The 19,619-nt window shown below is 42.4% G+C and overlaps 1 protein-coding gene across 1 annotated transcript in view; it reads left to right on the forward strand.

Annotated features, from left to right (window-relative positions):
* Positions 1-19,619, forward strand: part of LOC144683333 (short transient receptor potential channel 5-like) — a 98,130-nt gene that overhangs the window by 68,952 nt on the left and 9,559 nt on the right. Inside the window, exons 6-9 of the mRNA XM_078546267.1 lie at positions 5,496-5,818; positions 10,562-10,757; positions 14,346-14,549; positions 18,135-18,176. Coding sequence (XP_078402393.1) covers positions 5,496-5,818; positions 10,562-10,757; positions 14,346-14,549; positions 18,135-18,176 — 765 coding nt within the window. The remainder of the gene's footprint in view (positions 1-5,495; positions 5,819-10,561; positions 10,758-14,345; positions 14,550-18,134; positions 18,177-19,619) is intronic.

Genomic DNA, 19,619 nt, shown 5'->3' on the forward strand with positions numbered 1-19,619 from the left:
TGCCATATCCTTACAACTGAACCATTAGTCTCAGACAGTGATAAACTCACCAAACTCCCTGAACTCACCCACCAACAATCTCCGTCAGCCATGACTCATACCTCACACCTCACATCATGGCATCATCTCACCCTCACACACTTAAACACTGATGCAAGCTTCACATCCACATCTTTTTTTTATTCATTCATGGGAAATGGGCTTCGCTGGCTGGGCCAGCATTTATTGCCCATCCCTAATTGCCCTTGAGAAGGTGGTGGTGAGCTGACTTCTTGAGCTGCTGCAGTCCACCCACAATGCTGTTAGCAAGGGAGCACCAGGATTTTGACCCACCAACAATGAAGGAACAGTGATATATTTCCAAGTCAGGATGGTGAGTGGCTTGGAGAGGAACTTCCAGGTGGTGGTATTTTCATTTATCTGCTGCCCTTGTGCTTCTAGATGGTAGTGGTCGTGGGTTTGGAAGGTGCTGTCAAAGAAGCCAAGGTGAGTTGGTACAATGCATCTTGTCGATGGTACACACAGCTGCTATTGTACATTGGTGGTGGAGGGAGTGAATGTTTGTGGATGTGGTGCCAATCAAGCAGTCTGCTTTGTCCTGGATGGTGTCAAGCTTCTTGAGTGTTGTTGGCACTGCTCTCATCCAGGCAAGTGGAGAATATTCCATCACACTCCTGACTTGTGCCTTGTAGATGATGGACAGGCTTTGGGGAGTCAGGAGGTGAGTTACTCACTGCAGGATTCCTAGCCTCTGACCTGCTCTTGTAGCTACAGTATTTATATGGCTAGTTCAGTTCAGTTTCTGGTCAATGGTAACCCCCAGGATGTTGATAGCGAGGGATTCAGCAATGGTAATGCCAATGAATGTCAAGGGGTGATGGTTATATTCTCTCTTGTTGGAGATGGTCATTGCCTGGCACTTGTGTGGCATGAATGTTACTTGCCACTTGTCAGCCCAAACCTGGATATTGTGCAGGTCTTGCTGCATTTGGACATGGACTGCTTCAGTATCTGAGGAGTCGCGAATGGTGCTGAACATTGCGCAATTATCAATGAATATCCCCGCTTCTGACGTCATGATGGAAGGAAGGTCATTGATGAAGCAGCTGAAGATGGTTAGGCCTAGGACACTACCCTGAGGAGCTCCTGCAGTGATGTCCTGGAGCTGAGATGACTGACCTCCAACAACCAAAACATCTTCCTTTGTGTTAGGTATTATTCCAACCAGTGGAGAGTTTTCCCCCGATTCCCATTGAATCCAGTTTTGCTAGGGTTCCTTGATGCCACACTCGGTCAAATGCTGCCTTGATGTTAAGGGCAGTCAATCTCACCTCACCTCTGGAGTTTAGCTCTTTTGTCCATGTTTGAACCAAGGCTGTAATGTAGTCAGGAGCTGAGTAACCCTGGCGGAATCCAAACTAAGCGTCAGTAAGTAGGTTATTGCTAAGCAAGTGCCGCTTGATAGCATTGTTGATGACCCTTTCCGTATCACAGCTTAAACAGACTGCCTCCTATTCAACCATGACAGACACATCACCCAAACACATTACAGCACATTCCCACACTTCCCTCTCTCTTGCAAGACAAGGTGGTGCAGAAGTACAGACAGCAGCACCAACGGCTGCCTGCTCTCACCCTGATGAAGGGAATGGTGCTCACCATCATTGGAGGGGCCATTACTGAGACCAGCAATGGGACTGAAACCATAGAAGATGATGTTATGTTCATAAATAATCCTCCTTCTTACATCTCCCTTCCTCCTTATCCCACAATTTGTTCCAAGTTACAAGCTGAAGATGATCTAAGTATGCCCGTCTCGCTCCCACCTTTACTGTCATTACTACCCTACCCTTGTGCCTTTCCCCTTTCAGATACCCAAGAACTGCAACCTGGTCAGGCAGTGGTGCAGGAGCAAGAAATAGGTGATAATGATGAAGAGACATTGTCACTCAGTCCCATGCTCTCAGCCACCAGCTCAGACACTGGCACTCTGCAATTTGGGGTGCAGCTTAGAGGCAGGATCTGCATATGGTTAGACACCGGGCATGCAGCCAGGACAGAGGGAAAATGTAGCACGGGTGCCAGTTCACTGGATGGCGAGTTCACACGAGTTCCGCTGCAGAGGATTTTGATGAAGTGGTATACAGAAAATGCCTGATCAGAATGTATACAGAAATGCTTAGTGCTTTAGTAAGCTTGCCAGAATGCCTGTGTTCAAGGAACATGGAGGAGTCCGGCACCCACCCAGGGCAGGGCTCTGCATAGAGCTTGGAATCACCTCCATCCTGTCCACTGTGGAACTAGTGACCAACCCCAGAAGAATGCTTGTGGATCTAGCCATGATGCAGTGCTTGATGGCTGATGTCATTGCAGCACAAGCAGAAGCTAGATAACATCTGGATAAGCTCAGTAGAAGCTCAGAGTGAAGTCATGAAATTTCAGCTCATTGCCATGGAAGTGCAGCTTGTTGCCACATAAGCTCAGACTATTGCCAGTTTGCAAAGAAGTTTGCAGGTCTCCCAGCAATCTGTCCTCCAACCCCTTGCTGGAATTGCACCATCCCAAGGGAATGTCATTGGCTCCATGGAGAGCAAACCTGCTGTCCTCCCCAGGATGGCGGCATTTGTGCTCCCATCACTGCGGCCCCTCCTGGCCCCTAGCTGTTGCCTGTAGTCAGCCAACCCAGACAACTGCTGCCATCCATGGAGGCAATGCAAACAGAAGCCAGGTCTTCTAGGGCCACAGTTGCGTGAAGTTGTCCTTCAAGACCATCTGCGGCCTGCCCTAGTTAAAGCCAGCAGCCTTCCGCCAGCCATGCTGCAATTACTGAGGTAGCATTGAGTAGGAGAACTAGGTCAAGGAAAAGCATATTGAAGACAGGTACTAAGGGAATGCACAAGGGTGATTAGTTGAGTTTTGTATGGGATATTGGATGATTTGTGTTATAAAGCTGGTTTCAATGCTTGCCCTGTGCGGACATTGTGACCAATGGAACATTGTTATGGTAAGTTACAGAGGAAAAGTAAGGTGTGGCAGTAATGTTGAATGAGGAATTGGGATTGTGTTCATTCATACTGCTGGTCACACACAGTCCAGCAGGAAAAGGGATTTGTTGGTTGCCTCTTCTCTTCCTCCCCTTCCTTCTCCTCCTGCTTCTCAACTGTTCATTATATACCTGCTGGTATAGGTTGTGCCCACATGATGCTACGGTTCTGCAAGATGCAGCAAGCCAAGATGAATCACGACATGCACTCTGGAGACAACTGCAGGGCTACTCTAGAGTGCTCTCTTGTTATTTGCGTGTTTCCCCAAGTGTGCATAGCTTGCACACTAAAACTATGAGCCAGGTGGTCAGCAGATAGCCCTTGTCGTCCAGCAGCCACCCTCAGGCATAGCTGTCCAGAGCAGAATACTGGCATCATGGCTGCTGTCACAATATCGGGCATTGATTGCATGATACTTTGCATATGATTACGCATCAGCTGGATGTTGAGGGAGTGAAATTCTTTCCGACTGTGGTACATCTCTGAATATATATGTGACACATGCAAATTGACAGGTATACTGTCAATGGCATCCTCCACCGTGGAGAAGCCTACTATCTTGGCAAAACCATGTTCTGATTGCATATTTCCCTCTGAATGAATGAGACTGAATGAAATATATTCAGTTCCCTTAATAAAGCCTCAGTGATCTCCTTGACACTGCAGCGGATGGTGAACTGGGAGATGTTGTACATATTGCCTGCTCCTAAAGTTTGGAAGGAGCCCAGAGCAAAAAAAAAGGCTTGTGGTCACAGTCACCATCACACCTACTGGCAATGCTCTCCTGGCCCTGCTCTCAGGCTGCAGTTCAGGCTGCAAAAGCTGGCAGATTTCAGTGAGCACCCCCTCATTGAAATGGAGACATTTCCCCCCCCTGTAGATCCTGGGTGGATATGGCCTCCTGCTGAGAGCCTTTTTCCCCCTCCTCCTCCTTCTTGGAGCAGCTTGTCCTCCTCCATGTTGCCGCTGGTCATTCCCCTTGACTTGCTGCAGGTCACAAGTGCACTCATGACTTGGAGTCTGAGTACTGGTCTGAGCAGAATGGTGAGATGAGAACTAAGGCCTTCCCCACATGTCACACCACGCCCTGTCAACTTTAACAACTTTAAATAGCAGTAAAAACCTCCAAACACTGTTGCTAACTCAACAACAACAGATAGAAATCAGCAACTAGCCTGAAAGCTGTTGATGATCTCTTTGCATAGAGCTGGTGGGGGGTTGGGGTGGGGGGGAGGGGGTTGGTGTGCAGGGGTACAGGGTCCTACTTGCTCCTAAATGCATGTGCAGCTGTGCAAAGTTGAGAGATGGCGTTTGCTGGAGAGTTGAGGTTGAAAATGGCGTGCTGATGTGAAATCAGGGCTCCATGCTGACTGACACCACAATCTGCCAGCTTTGCATACTTCTGGCACGTGCTCCCAGCACCCATGTTAACAACCTCACCAAAATGACGCCCGGCACGGCCCAACCAGCAGTATTTGTGTGTGAATGCATGGCATTTTGGTAGCAAAACGGATCCTATGTCTGAAAATAGGGTACTACACTATGGAATTTTGCAGCAAGAATCTCTTGTCAGTATTATCAATTTGCTGTCGACACATGAACAGGCTTGTTTTAGCTCACTAGTGCCACATCAGTGAGTTTTTACATTCAAGAAAGATTTTAGGCCTTTTTCATGGTTTTTGATGCAATAAATTGTATTTCTCCTATTTTAGTCATTTTCTTCAAAAGTACAGCAAGAGTTCAGCAGGCTTGGGCATTATAGTTGCTGGTTCCAGAGGCAGTTTGATAGCTTCAATGGGAGAGCATTGGACTGCTCACCAATAGGATGGGTTTTGACCCAACTTAAGCTGCTACTTGATCGTCTTCTCTGTACAGCTGTTATGTGAAGCGTTTGACAGTAGAAATGCAGTTGATCTTGCAATGTAGGTATAGTTAACAGGACTAGTATATCTCCGTGAATGCCCTCCCTGTTAGAATTGGCAGTCATAGCAAATTTGGACTGGGGTATGAAGCAGACGATCCCATCCTCCAGGATGGAGTACAAACATGCCGGCTGGCAGAATGGGGGAATCTTGGTGGGAAGGACACATTGAACAAAACTACGTTGTATAGAGAGAAGGCTCATGTTCCCTGGGTGAAATTCCAGGATACCTGGGATAAGTCAATTTTAGAGCCAATCACATTGGCTGTGAGACAGTTTAGCTGATTCAGGGTGTACAAGTTTGTTTCTTATGTTGCTACAAGTTGATGATTAACTTAAGAGGAACGAAACATCTGACCTTCCTCTCTGGGTCAGGGAGGTGGGAGAGAGATGTGAGGTGACTGCACTTTCCAAAACTTTAGGGATCTCCAAGTCTTAGAATCAGGAGCAGCTTATTGCTTGTCAAATGCTAAGTTCATCCAGACAGTCAATTAGATTCTCCAGCCCTAACCTGTTGCTTTGTTTTAAAGTACAATGGCTCACGCCCTCGTGAGGAGTGGGAGATGTGGCACCCAACGCTGATTGCAGAAGCCCTGTTTGCAATAGCCAATATCTTCAGCTCCCTTCGTTTGATCTCGCTTTTCACTGCGAACTCTCACCTGGGACCACTACAGATTTCGCTGGGCCGCATGCTCCTTGATATCCTCAAGTTCCTCTTCATTTATTGCCTGGTGCTGCTTGCGTTTGCAAATGGACTGAATCAGCTGTACTTTTACTATGAGACCAGCACTTCTGAAGAGCCCAATAATTGCAAGGGAATACGGTGTGAGAAGCAAAACAATGCATTCTCAACGTAAGTCCACTTATTAAAGATTTATAACCAGTAAAGCGAATATCATCATCAAATAACCTTTAAAAAAATTCTAAGTACGGGTAGACTCATGTTATTTTTTCATATCTATCTTTCCTGTCTATTCCGGTGACTTGCTTTTGAGAAACTATTTGTTTTAACTAATAAATCTACTGTAGAACTGCTCACAAGTCATCTGGCACTTGAATGTGGTTTTTGATGTTTACCATGGGTCCTGTTGCAACCCAAAAATGATAGCAATTCACCTTATATTGTAAACCAGCAAACTAACTGAAACAATATATAACATAACTGATACCATATGAAAAAAAGCTTATATTTGTAACATTGCTTATTTAGCAGTTTGCAAAAAAACATGCTTACAGTAAAATACATTTGTTCTTCTTTTCACAAAACCTGTTCCAATTATTTACATTAGAAAATATTTGTTTGATGTTCCACCTCCCAAGGTCATTTGGAGTACTTTTTTAATTCATTCACCAGACGTGGGCTTCGCTGACAGGGCAAGCATTTATGGCCCATCCCTTAATTACCCTTGAGAAATGGTGGTGAGCTGCCTTAGTGGTTTGCTTGGCCATTTCATACGGCAGTTAAGAGTCAACCACATTCACGTATAAGCCAGACCTAGTGACGACAGCAGGTTTCCTCCCCTAAAGGACATTAGTGAACTAATTCGGTTTTTATAACAGCCTTTGTGGTCACCAGCTTTTTATTGCAGGTTTATTTAATTAACTAAATTCAATTCACAATCTGCCGGGATGGGATTTGAACTCATATCGTCAGATTAGTAGTCTCGCAAATAGTTATTAGTTCAGTAGCATAATCACTATGCTGCTGTACCCAGAGAAATCATCCCCCAAACCTTTTCCCTTTTTTCCGCATTTATGCAATTATAAAAGTTACTCTTTTTGCCCATTCCTTCCCACAGTGGATTTGTAGCTCTTATTGAAGCGTTTATTAGCAAAGCACTGCCCAAGCAGGTTTCTGCCACTGACGAGTGTCCTGTGACCTGTACCTCAAAATGAAGTAATCCCTAATGGTCTGGTCTTTGATGATTGCTGGGACCCTGGCCACATTGTCCTGGATCAGTATCAAAGTGCCTTGTAAAAGTCCTTTTCTGACCTCATCATAAACATTAGTTTCCTTCACTCATGCTATCAATACCTGACAAGCTTTACTTAATGGTCAAATTTGTAAGAAATGCTGCAGTTTTTTTTAAATTTTGATTTTTTTCTCTAAATTTTCATGCTGGTATGCACTGTGCACTAAGGGGTGGATTTCTGTGGGGTGTTCCTCTTGACTGTTATAACTTTGATGGGAGATCCACAGAAACCCCATAGCAGGGTAAAAGCTACAATTTGAATGATGTATCTTACAAACTTACATACAATTAGCCCATAGGAGCTATAATTCTCCACTCCTTTCCTACCTGTTTGTCATGTGGTACGAGTTGTTGTGATATACTGAGAATTGTAGGAGCATAGTGAAAACTACAACTCCTACAATACAGAATTTATCCACAGCAGATAGGAATCCTCAGCACATGTGTCAGGTGCAACAACAAACTCAAGCCTTAGATTCCTGACAGTGGTGCAGGCATAAATGGGGCAGACTGCTTACAGGCATTTCTAAAATTAAACAACCAATTTCATGGGCAGGTTTCATGATCTTTTTCATATTTGCGTAATTTTTTTTATGTGTTATGTATTAAATTCTACTTGTGATTGAAACATTCATGTGAAGAAGAAAATGGTGTCTGAAAACATTGTGGGGAAATTATTTGACTGGTTGGCTTATGTTACTTTCATATTTCATTGCTTTGAGGAAATTGAAGGGTTTGTTTACTAAATTTCAATTGGTTACCCATTCCTCACTAACATTTTTGATATTTTCGACCTATTCCCAGTCACTTGGTTATATGATTATCAACAGGCAAGTGGATGTTTGAGCCATTAGTGGATGATTGCCACTGTGAGATGTGACACTCCCTGAGGCCACACTTCTAGGATTTGGCACTAGATAAAAGACTTCTAATTTTAAAATAAGAAAATGGCGATGACATTGAGAAAGGTCTGGAAGATCAATTTTTTCATCTGATAGTCTCCCTTTCTTAAAGCTGGCAACACTTGCCGAGCTTTGGTTTCACGGGATCTAGCTGCTCTCTATTACTAACGGCCAATTCATTCATTGAGCCTGGAGAATGGAGTGTTGATCTTTTTTTTTAACAGAATGAGTTGCCCAGTTTCATACTAATGTATTATTCTAGCAAGGCTCACTAGATAGCAGTCAAGAGTGGGAACACTAGTCAATTTTATCTCCCTATCCCAAGAACGCTATAGCTGGTTACAGTGCTACTGCCACCGTCTGGTTGAGATCAATTGACACAGCAAAGAGGAAAACCGTGCGTGTTCCTGTTCTGCATTACTCAGCTGATTCATTGAAGGGTTTTGTATTTTTATGATGGCACACTACTGTTTAATTCTCATGCTGCAATTTGAGATTGAGGGAATTTGACAAAGAAAAGCAAATCATTACGTTAGCCTCAAATTTTGTTATGAACACTAAATTCCTTCTAGATTCGCTGCCCCACTCTGGCAAACTCCCAAAGCCCGGTCTTATCGAAATAAACGGACTCTCCAAAATCAGCTGAGTACACTAACATTTAGACAGGTGCCAATCATGCACTGCCTATTCAATGCCCAATCAAAGGTCCCAGTGGACAATCTAGGCTGTAGTGAATCATTAAAAGAAACAGAAATTGCTGAAACATTTACCTTAGATTGTAGTTTCTAGATTGTTTTGAGGGATGAATAAAAGCTCGGGAATATATTGATCTCAGAAATATTTTTGATCCACTTTAGGGAGAACATCTGTGTGTTGCTCCTGCAATAATGCTGTTATGTTTTTTTGTCAGTCCCATTTATCACTAAGGTTCAAGTTTCAGCTTCAGCTAGAGTGCAAAAATATACAATCACAATTTGGGTATGTTGAAGTGAATAATTAACACAGCAGTGACAAGGCTGAACAACTAAATGTATTATGACAGAATTCAACTGGAATGATAAGGGTTTTCATTTTCTGCTGTTGCAGATCCAGATGCATGACGTTGTCATGTCAGGATTTATAGAATACAATAAGAAATGTAATTATAATCAGTCAACCCACTGTCAACTTGCCGTGAGAGCATGACTGTAGTCTAACAAGAAACTTAATGATTAAAAAACAGATTTTGATCAGTGTTTTCTGTTGTGTTTAGGTTGAATCTTTGTATGTTAACTTAGATATGGGAAACAGATTTACAATTTTTGGTTGCAATTTATAGAAATTCATAATTCGCGCAGAATTTTATTTTTGAGAAAGCAGCTAGGATTCAGCTGTCCTGGGTTCTTCACTAAACAAACAAGGGAATTTTAGTGCTACATTGGATTTTTTTTTTTGTTCCTTTACATAATTGCATAGTAATTAACAATTTATAGCTAAAATTTGCAATTCTAAGCTGGCAGAATCAGAGCTGAAGAATGGGACAAAGAATAAATCACCTTTTTTAAATGTTTCTGCAATGATGACAGGAGGGTGATCTGCTTGAGAGGAAGTTTCAGAGCTTTATACCATGCTGATATCTTTTACTGATCTATGCTGCTCAGCTTGCTGAAAATGAAGAACTGTATTGTTGTTGTGAGTCTAACTAATTTTTATAGGTTTTCCTGATTTTGCAAGAATTTTTTATTTCCCTTAAAAACAAAATCCATTCCAAAAAGTGACAGCTGGTTATAAGTTATCAAATCTGCATAGAATCCTACCAAAGGGAACAATAGTATGGTGGTAATGTTCCTGGGTTAGTAGCCCAGCAGTCTGAAGGTATGAGTTCAAATCCCACCACTACAAATTAATTCAAATCAATTAATGAATAAATTTGAAATAAGAAGTATTATTCTATATAAGGAACATTACTGGATTGTCCTAACACTACCCCCCTCCATGTTACACACCATCCTAACTTGGAACTATATTGCTGTTACTGGGTCAAAAACTTGGAACTCTCTCCCTAACAGCACTGTGGGTGTACCTGCATCACATGGAGTGCAGTGGTTCAAGAAGATGGCTCACCATCACCTTCTCAAGGGCAATTAGAGATGGGGGAATAAATATTAGCCTTGCCAGTGCTACTCTCATCCCATGAACAAATATTTTAAAAAGGAATATAGGATCATATAGCACAGAAGGAGACCAGATCCCAGGGTAATCACTAGGATTGTACATTGATTTCCCAAGCTTTTCACTTGTGGATATCAGAACTCTATGACGCATGAGATCAGCACAAAATCAATGTTGTATTTGTTAGTTTTTGTCTATACTCTTTTGTGTTAAAGTTTTGGAAATGGGATTTTAAAAATACATTACTTCCCAGTGTCAGTGATAAACCTATTTCCTTGTTTTGTACCCAGAGTCAGTAGCTGGCACAGTTCCTCATGTGCAGAGTAAAGTCTTCAATAATCTAAAAAAACAATGTGCCTTAACTTTTTGTGGTTTCCAAAAAAAAGTTGTTGAGTATGTGAAATCCATTAGCATTTTGACATCAGCAGTGAATCACTGATTAGAAGTCATTTCTGAATGTTATATGTTAGACCACTTAACAGAAATGTGGTCCTTGGTTCAACTGATGCTGCCATTTCTTTGTGCATAGTCAGAAATGATAACATTGTTACATATCTGTCTGTTATGCAGATTATTTGAGACATTACAATCCCTATTCTGGTCAGTTTTTGGTCTGTTGAATTTGTACGTCACCAATGTGAAAGCTCGGCATGAGTTTACAGAGTTTGTTGGAGCCACCATGTTTGGAACTTACAATGTCATCTCCTTGGTTGTCTTGCTCAACATGCTGATCGCCATGATGAATAACTCTTACCAGCTCATTGCAGTAAGTTAACTCTAATGATTCTTTACAACATAATAATTAGCCAATACATTTAAAAGAATAGGAATTGGATGTAATGCTGTTCTGTGCCGCAAAGTATAAGAGAAAAAAAGTTGCATTTATTTAGCACCTTTCACATCTTCATGAACTTTCACTGTTGTTTTGGAGGTGAAAACAAAAATAGCCAATTTGCTGACCACAAAGTTCTCTCAAACATCAATGATATAAACAAGCACTTAATTTGTTTCAGTGATGTTGGTTTAAGAATGAATGTTGTCCGGGGGTTTTCCCCTAGCTGCTCTTCTTTGAAAAATGCCATGTGATCTTTTGCAATTAGTTATATATTGTGACTTTCCAATTTGCCAAGCTACTTGAGGAAATGGTGCACAGTGAAGGCCAAACACTGAACTGCAAGAGGAGGTAAAAATGTGAGGAGGGAATTAAATCAGGCCACACATTGTAGTGCCTAGCTCATAAATGGCTTTGGTGGAGGCATATGAGATAGATTAGCTGTCACCTGCATCTTAGTTGGAGAATGATGATGTGAGGAGCCAAATATGTAAGGAAGAGCCAAAATAATTAAAACTTCGAAGGGTATAAATTAGGAAATGCCAGTCTGTATTACAGACTAAAACAAACTGTCTTAAGGAATTCAGTATGTTCCGGCATTAAAAATATCTGCGATATGTGATGGTTGAAACAGTAAAACCCACAGATGAACTCAGCTAGGAGCTCATCAGCTAGCAATCCGTGCTCAGGGCAGGGAAAGTTAGCTGCGGGTATCCACTCCTATTTGCAACTTTTACGGTAAGCGCATTTGCAGGAGTTAGGACAGGGTCACAGTGACACCAGCGGGTATCCAGTGCCTTTGCAACTGCACCCCAACTGAGGCAGTCACTACCTTCAGGAGGAAATAAGAGGTGAGAAAATATTAAAAGGGTATGAGGAAAGGGCGAGGGAACAGGACTGAGTGGAAAGTTCTCTCAGGAAGCCAGAACAGGCAAACTGAGCCAAATAACTTCCTTCTGCGTCCCATAAAATTCTTTAATTCTCAAATTGGAGGGAAAAAAAGGGTAAGAAGCTGACATAGTGGAGTTCAAAGCTAAATACCTTGCAATAGAAGTGCCAAGCTGATATCTCACACTACACAGATTCTGGCCCAGATCTTCCAGTCTTCAGATGGTTGGAGACCAGATGTACCCTGGAGGACGCACTATGGGGCCCCTTAAAGTCCCAACGCAAGGACTCCGCGAGAATTGCCCAGGAAGTTTCAACTTATGATGGGCAATTCCTCTGCGTCTGGACCGCTTTGTAGAAGTCTCCAACTGTGAGTTAGAGTCAGAGATTTCTGAGGGCTCCAACTCGGATATCTGGATAGTTACTCAGAAAATATTAGACAGGAAAATCTATGTCTAACTCCTGGGTAACTGACTCCCTAACCTGATAGCACCCCCAATCCCCTAACCCTCTGAACCCCCTTTACCCTCCAATTCCCCAATCCTGCATCTCCCCACAACCCTCTGACTTCCACCAACTCCCCCGAGCTTGCATTTCCCCCCCGAGCCTCCAGCTCCACTCTGACCTCCCCGTGACCCTGAATCCCCTGACCCTCTGATCCCCTCTGACCCTCCAACTCACCCCCTATAGAACCCCCTAATTCCCCACCTGACCCCTCGAATCCCCCCTTGACCCAGATCCTCCGACTCCTCTCCTGACCCTTTGTCTGCCCCCAACTCTCTGACTGCGCCTGACCCTCTGACTACCCCCAACCCTCTGATTCCCCTACGACTCTGCCACTGACCCTCCAAGTTCTCCCTGATCCTCCAACTCACGCCCCAAACATGCCCCCCTCCAGCCCCCATTGACACACTGACTTGGCCCTCCAACCCCCTTGGACCCTCCAACTCTCCCACGATCCTGCAATTCCCCTCTGTCTTCCTCCAGGCCTGACCTCACCACCCTAGCCCTTGCCACTACCACCCAACATGGCTGGATCAAAATCCTGGAACTCCCTCCCTAACAGAACTATACCATATGGCCTGCAGTGGCTCAAGAAGGCAGCTCACCACCACCTTCTCAAGGGCAGTTAGGGATGGGCAATAAATGCTGGCCTAGACAGCAATGCCCACCCATGAATGAATAAAAACACCCTGTCACTCTACCCACCCTGCCACCCTACACATCTGGCACCCTACCCACACTACCCCCTACCCACTTAGTTACACTCATTCACTAACACACTAAAAAGTCATTTAAATATCCAAAAGCTTTATAATGGGTCAGTGAATGAAGACTTACCAAAATATGGCAGCTGGTGTTGTAAAAAGGGGTGTGGCTTGGCTTTCTTCTGACAATCCTGTACTACGAAGAAAGACTCCCAGAACAAGAACACTCCGTAGTTCTAAAGAGGCCTTGTACAGATGTACGGGCCAGAAGTGCTGAGCTCCATCTTAGTGTAAGAAAATAGGAGCAGAGTGGCAATCCGATGGTGATTACCACTCTTCATAGGATTCAGCCCAATATTACATAGTAAATGGCTGGTATCAAATGATACAAAATTTGTAATTATTACCTTATCTTACACACACAGTTAATACTTAATTCACATATGCTTTCTTACAAAATAAATAACATAGCTCACTCATATTTCACAATGAGGTTCGTTTATAACGTGTAGCTAATCTCATACAATGATTCTCAGTTTCCTTCATCCATACAGATAACCGCGTGCTTGCTTTTTTTTGTATTTATGATTACATTGATCTAATCAATGATAAGAGAGAAGCAGAAGATACCAGCTACATGTGATATGACAGAAAATATGGGAAAGATCTAGTTCCACTTGTCTATTTTCAAAGATTCAGCTTAGATTCAGTACTCCCAGAGTTGCATCATGTGACATTATTCCACACAACATGCTATTTTTCTACAGTACTCTTTGAAGGCTACCAACATTTTAAACAGGAATCAAAATGAGACATTTAGGCAAGAATTTTAATCACGCACTTTAATCATTGAAGATTGATTGCATCTGCCAGCTCAGAGCTCCAGCACTCTGTTGCTCGATGCCAGTAACTTGCGCTGTAGATTTCTGTGACATTTAACAAAATATGATCAAAATCAGGCCGCTAATATATTAGGATTAGTATTTGGATGTTGATCTGATCTAGAAATACAGATTTGATTTAGGTTGTAAAGTTTAACATTTGCGGAATAAAGTATAATTGTGAGGCATTACAGTTGACAGAGAATGCATATTACAGAGAGACACATTATAGGCACCAGGAATCATAGACAGCAGACATGCTACAGTCACCAGGAATCTCAGACAGCAGACGGAGGCACTACAGTCACCAAGAATCACAGACAGCAGGCAGAGACACTACATTCACCAGGAATCACAGAAAGCAGGTAGAGATGCTGCAGTCAGCAGGAATGACAAACTGCAGACATGCTACAGTCACCAGGAATCACAGAAGCAGACAGTGACACTACAGTCACCAGGCAACATTAGTTAACAGAAACAGAACAGCAGTTGATATTGTTGACAAGGTTTGTTCATCACCATCTGTGTCTTTGATTCACTTGCAGGACCATGCTGACATTGAATGGAAATTTGCCAGAACTAAACTTTGGATGAGTTATTTCGATGAAGGTGCAACTCTTCCACCTCCTTTCAACATCATCCCCAGCCCAAAGTCCTTCTGGTACCTCTGTAAATGGCTGCACTCTCACATCTGTCCAAGCAGAAATTCGGAGAATGAGCAAAAGCGCGAGAATCTCAGGGAATTTACAGTATGACATTTTCTCTCTTTAATATATTCTATCAAATGCCATATTAACCAAGAATTCACATTTCCCTTCCCTCTCAGCTCTGTGCAAATATAAGTGGCACATCAGTGTGCAAGAGCTGGGGAGGTAAAGTTCGTCATTAAGTTACACTGAGTCCAGTGTAGGGCCTGAAGTTGGAGAGTGGAAAGTACACTTCCCACTGCAAAACCTTGCAGTAATAAACCAAGGCTTGGTTCTATTCACCTATAATTAGTCAGTTAATCCTGTCACAGGAGATTAAACAGTTAGGGTAGAATCCATGACAAGCAAACGTTGGAGTGTTGTGTAAGCATTGGGCTTGACTGGCCAAATAGCCCATCCTTGCCCCATCTTTACAGATGCACATCCTTCTTAATCTATTAAAGGGTAACCCTCAGAGTAAAATATTGGCAATGATAAGCATTCATCAACCAACATCTCTCCAGTTCAATCAAAAAAGCAAGAAAGGCAAGTTTTCTGATTGCACACTCCTGTAACAGAGTGTTTTTTCAAAACTCATTCATGGGGTGTGGGCGTTGCTGGCTAGGCCAACATTTATTACCGATCCTTAATCGCCCTCTTTCAGAGGGCATTTAAGAGTCAACCACATTGCTGTGGTTGTCTGGAGTCACCTGTGGGCCAGACCAGGTAAGGACGGCAGATTTCCTTCCCTAAACGGCATTAATGAGCCAGATGGGTTTTTACGACAATCATCATCAGACTTTTAATTCTAGATTTTTATTGAATTCAAATTTCACCATCTGCTGTGGTAGAATTCAAACCCCAGTCCCCGGAGCATTGCCCTGAGGCTCTGGAATACTAGTCCAGTGGAAATACCCACTGTGCCACGACTTCCCCTTTTTCCACTAGGAGAGGATATCAGGAAATCAGGCATGTGAAGTTCATAATTTTCCATCCAAGTTTACCTTAAGAGCTTTTGGGCAGGGTTTTCATCCTCACATGGGGGTGAGTATGGAGGTGGGCGAGGGCTAAAATTTGCACTGCCAGGTGGTGTGCTAATTTGCCAGCATCATTGTACCTCCAGGATTGGCATTGGAAGAGCCACACACTCACAAGCAGTGGGTAGACTATTAAGGCCGATTGTTTGAGGCTGACTAGAAAATTCCAGTCAGCCTGCGAGGCACCCAAGGCATCGGGACCTAGGCCAGCTGCCTAGAGGCAGCCTCCCAGCGCCAGACTCTGGGTGGACCAACGTTCCAGCCAGGCTTTGAGGCCCCCCGGCCTGCCTGGCCACAGCTACAGCCGCAAGCTGCTCCATGGACGAGTTTAACTTGCTGAGGCCATTTTTCAGTTTAAAGCTTTTATAAGTTCCAGAGAGGGTGTCTCAAAATGGAGGCACCCCCTCTCTATCTATCTCTCTCTCTCTTACCTGAATTACAGTCTGTTACTCCTTCCTTGTTGGAGGGCCTCCTATTAGTCCTCCAGCTTAGAGAGGCTGTCAGCCATCCCCATTTGGAAGGCAAGCCTGCCCTCTGGCCACTAATTGACCAAATCAGGGAAAATCACTGCCAGTGACTGTTTCCCATACAGTGCAGGATCATGACCGCCATTTGACGCCGATATCAGGGTTATGAGCTAAAAGGCAAAGTCTTGCTCTTTATTTCTCAAAATAATTGTATTTGCTGAAGTCGCTATTCTTGTATTTTGTTCTGACAATGAAGGCTGTAGAAATATCTAGGCAACTGCTGCCACTGAGATGAATAACTGCAGAAAATTCAGCATTTCCCTTCATTTCTGCTGAGCCTACTTTTGTGAAATACCTGGCAGAGACTTAAAAGGAAAATGCACAAATTGTCTCAATGGCAAATTGCACTGCCATTTTGGGTGCAAAACATGCATGTTCTGCCGAAGGGTCATGAGGACTCGAAACGTTAACTGATTTCTTCTCCACCGATGCTGCTGAGTTTTTCCAGGTAATTCTGTATTTGTTTTGGATTTCCAGCATCTGCAGTAGCTTTTAGCTTTTTGTTTTTATATGCGGAGAATGTGGCTCCAATTTCAATCTCCATCTTTGCTGAGCTACCTGATCTCAGTTGGGATAGGAATGTGGAAATGAGAGTTGGCCCCTGAGCAGTTGACACAACAGAGTTCATCATGCTGTTTGCTATCTCATGCCCACCTTTTGAAAGTGCAAATTAGTGGACAGTAAATGAGGAGAAGATCAAGTCTCACTCCTAATATGATACCCACCCTACCAAATGGTTAAATAACCTGCCAACATTCATAGTCTGAGCTCACAAATGAAGAATGACTATGTCAGTAAGCTACCAAAGCAGCCAGCGTATGTGGAAGCATTGGCCAGCTTGTACCAAAAAGGAAGGGGACAAAATTAAAATAGACACTGCAAAATCCACAGAGGGGAGGGCATTTGTTCAGCTAATGTTAGTCCGACGTGTCCACTCTGTCATTCTCAGCATAAAATTAATTAACAAAAATCGTCATGTGGGAGCCCCACAAATAGAATCATTTTCAAAATATTTAAAAATACAGTGCAGATAATCTAATGGTGAGAGCCTTCCACTAACAGTACCATTGTGTAGACTTCCTTCTCCCTGCTTGGCCCAGGACATAATCTGATTAAAGATAAATGTCTGATCTACACTTTTGCCAACTCTCTGCGGGCCCAAATATTCTATAACACCACTGAGATCTAGTTACCGTGAAATTCTGTGTCATTTTAACATGAGATTAAAAACGATTGGTAAAATATACTGACTGCTATTATATTCATCTGTCCATTCTTCATAAGACTATGGTAGAAGTGACATTGCATTGATCACATAAGAACAAAATAATAATGCCATTTAAATAGAAGCCAATAAGGAACCAAGCAAGCTTTAGAAACAGGGAGCACCAAATATGCCTCAAAAGGTTCGTCTTTTTTGATAGACTAATCCAGTTATATGCATTTTCACCACAAGAGAGATTTTAACTCCCTGTTTGGCAGATTTGGGGCAATAGCAAGAGTTAAGATTGAGACGGTCAACTCACCATTCCATTCCCATTCTGCCAGTGTCTTCTGCTGGATGGCCCGTGCGGCACCTGAGTCAAACAGGACCTTCCATTGATCTGTACAAATTGGGGGATTCTAATACACAAAGGATACCGATCCAATTTCAGTGGCCTACTGGATTCAGTGTGTATGATCCATTCAGTTAAACTGGGTGAAGAAGCAGCTTCTTTACTAAGGCTGAAGACACGTTGAGAATCATATTCTTAAATCTGCAGTTTCATAGCCTCTGAGCTTGTAATACCCTTTATAAAGAGCCGGAATAAACAGAGGTAAAAGAGCCAAAGCATGTCCCTTCCTCTGCAGCATCGAGGCACGTAAACCTCGGCAGTTTTCCATTGTACTTTGGGACATCCCTGAGGTTTCTCAGATGACAGGGATTTTATTGACAAGTATTTAACCCTATTAATTCCAATCTGTTTATTTTTGAACTTTTGTTGCGCTGTCAATGAAGCATGTGTGCACCTGCAGTTGCGGTGCCCACTGTTTCTGTTTTTTTTTTGATAAATTAAATTCTGAAAACTATTTTCTTCTTTCAGGAACGTCATGCGGATGACTTGATCCAAAACCAACACTACCAGGTTTGCTGACCAGTCAGTATTACAGAGAAATCGCATAAAATCAACTCTCATAAATGCAAATCCTCACTAAGAATCAAAATTCATCCACAAAACCATTCTATTCATAGCCTTCATTTTTAACCTCTTGCCTCTGATCCTTCACTCAGTCAGTCCTTATTCTGCCTCACTATTATATTACAGTCAATGGCTGTCTGAACTTTCCTTTCTTGTTCCTCCTATATTTTAAATACAGCAATTTACATGCTTTATCTTCACTGCCCAGTGCATCAACTCCTATTGAGCCATGTCAAATGCCATTGTCAGGAACAAATTTGCTAAGGCACACTCCCAATGACCATTAAGATAAAAGCAAAAAACTGCGGATGCTGGAAATCGAAAACAAAAATAAAAATACCTGGAAAAACTCAGCAGGTCTGGCAGCATCTGCGGAGAGGAACACAGTTAACCTTTCGAGTCCATATGACTCTTCAACAGAACTGCCAGACCTGCTGAGTTTTTCCAGGTATTTTTATTTTTGTTCCCAATGACCATATTGTGTGACCCTGAAAATTTAGATTATGGTCATGTGGAACCCAGAAGTGATCCCCAATCTACAAATTATTAAATTTGTGTCGTTTTCATGGCTACAGATGAAATCTGCACATCCTTACTAAATAACTTGAATAAAAAAATGGTAGCTATATCATTATTACCAGTTCAACGGAATTCTTGAAAAGGATTAGGCATTTTCAAATATCATGTTACGCGAGCAAAGCATGTACTTCATTATTGGAAGGTTAATGTGATGCTGTTTCTTCTAGTGTTTAAGATTTGTCCTTGTGAATTGTCAGTGGAAGAATAGTAGTAAAGAAAATACCAAATATGTACAGTAGGTAACAACTGTTGTAAGTTTTATGTTACTTAAGGAAATGTGTTCTATGTATCAAGTGAATTGTTCAGTTAAATACAAATTGTTAGAATTAATTTTGTGATTAAAAGCAAGGAAGTTATCTAAATCTTTATAAGGTTATGGGCCATGTGTTCTCTGCATTAAGTCTACAGCATAAATCTGCTCAAAATTCAACACAAATTGCCAGTAGATTATCAGTCTAATTCAGAGTAGCCACAAAGACGGCTAGTGTGGGAGATGTAAATGTCTCATTCCTGCAGTAGAGGATGTTTTTGTCAGGAAACACATCTGACAATATTTCAGGAGTGATAAATGGTCCCCAGAAATATAAATCTGAAAATTTGAAAATATAGGTTCCATGAGATTCAGGCAAGTGGGAATATGTGAATTAAAAAAAAGCTTAAAAGTATCATAAGGACCTAACTAGGTGAAGGTGAAAATTATTTATAATCCCTGGAACATCCTTCTTTCCGCATCTTTTTGCATCTAGGGCAACATAAGCCAGCAGGAGACTATGTTACAGCCCAAGTATTGACAATGCATTATACTCTGAA

The sequence above is a fragment of the Cetorhinus maximus genome, chromosome 8 (genome assembly GCF_964194155.1).
Source record: "Cetorhinus maximus chromosome 8, sCetMax3.hap1.1, whole genome shotgun sequence".
Lineage (NCBI taxonomy): Eukaryota > Metazoa > Chordata > Chondrichthyes > Lamniformes > Cetorhinidae > Cetorhinus > Cetorhinus maximus.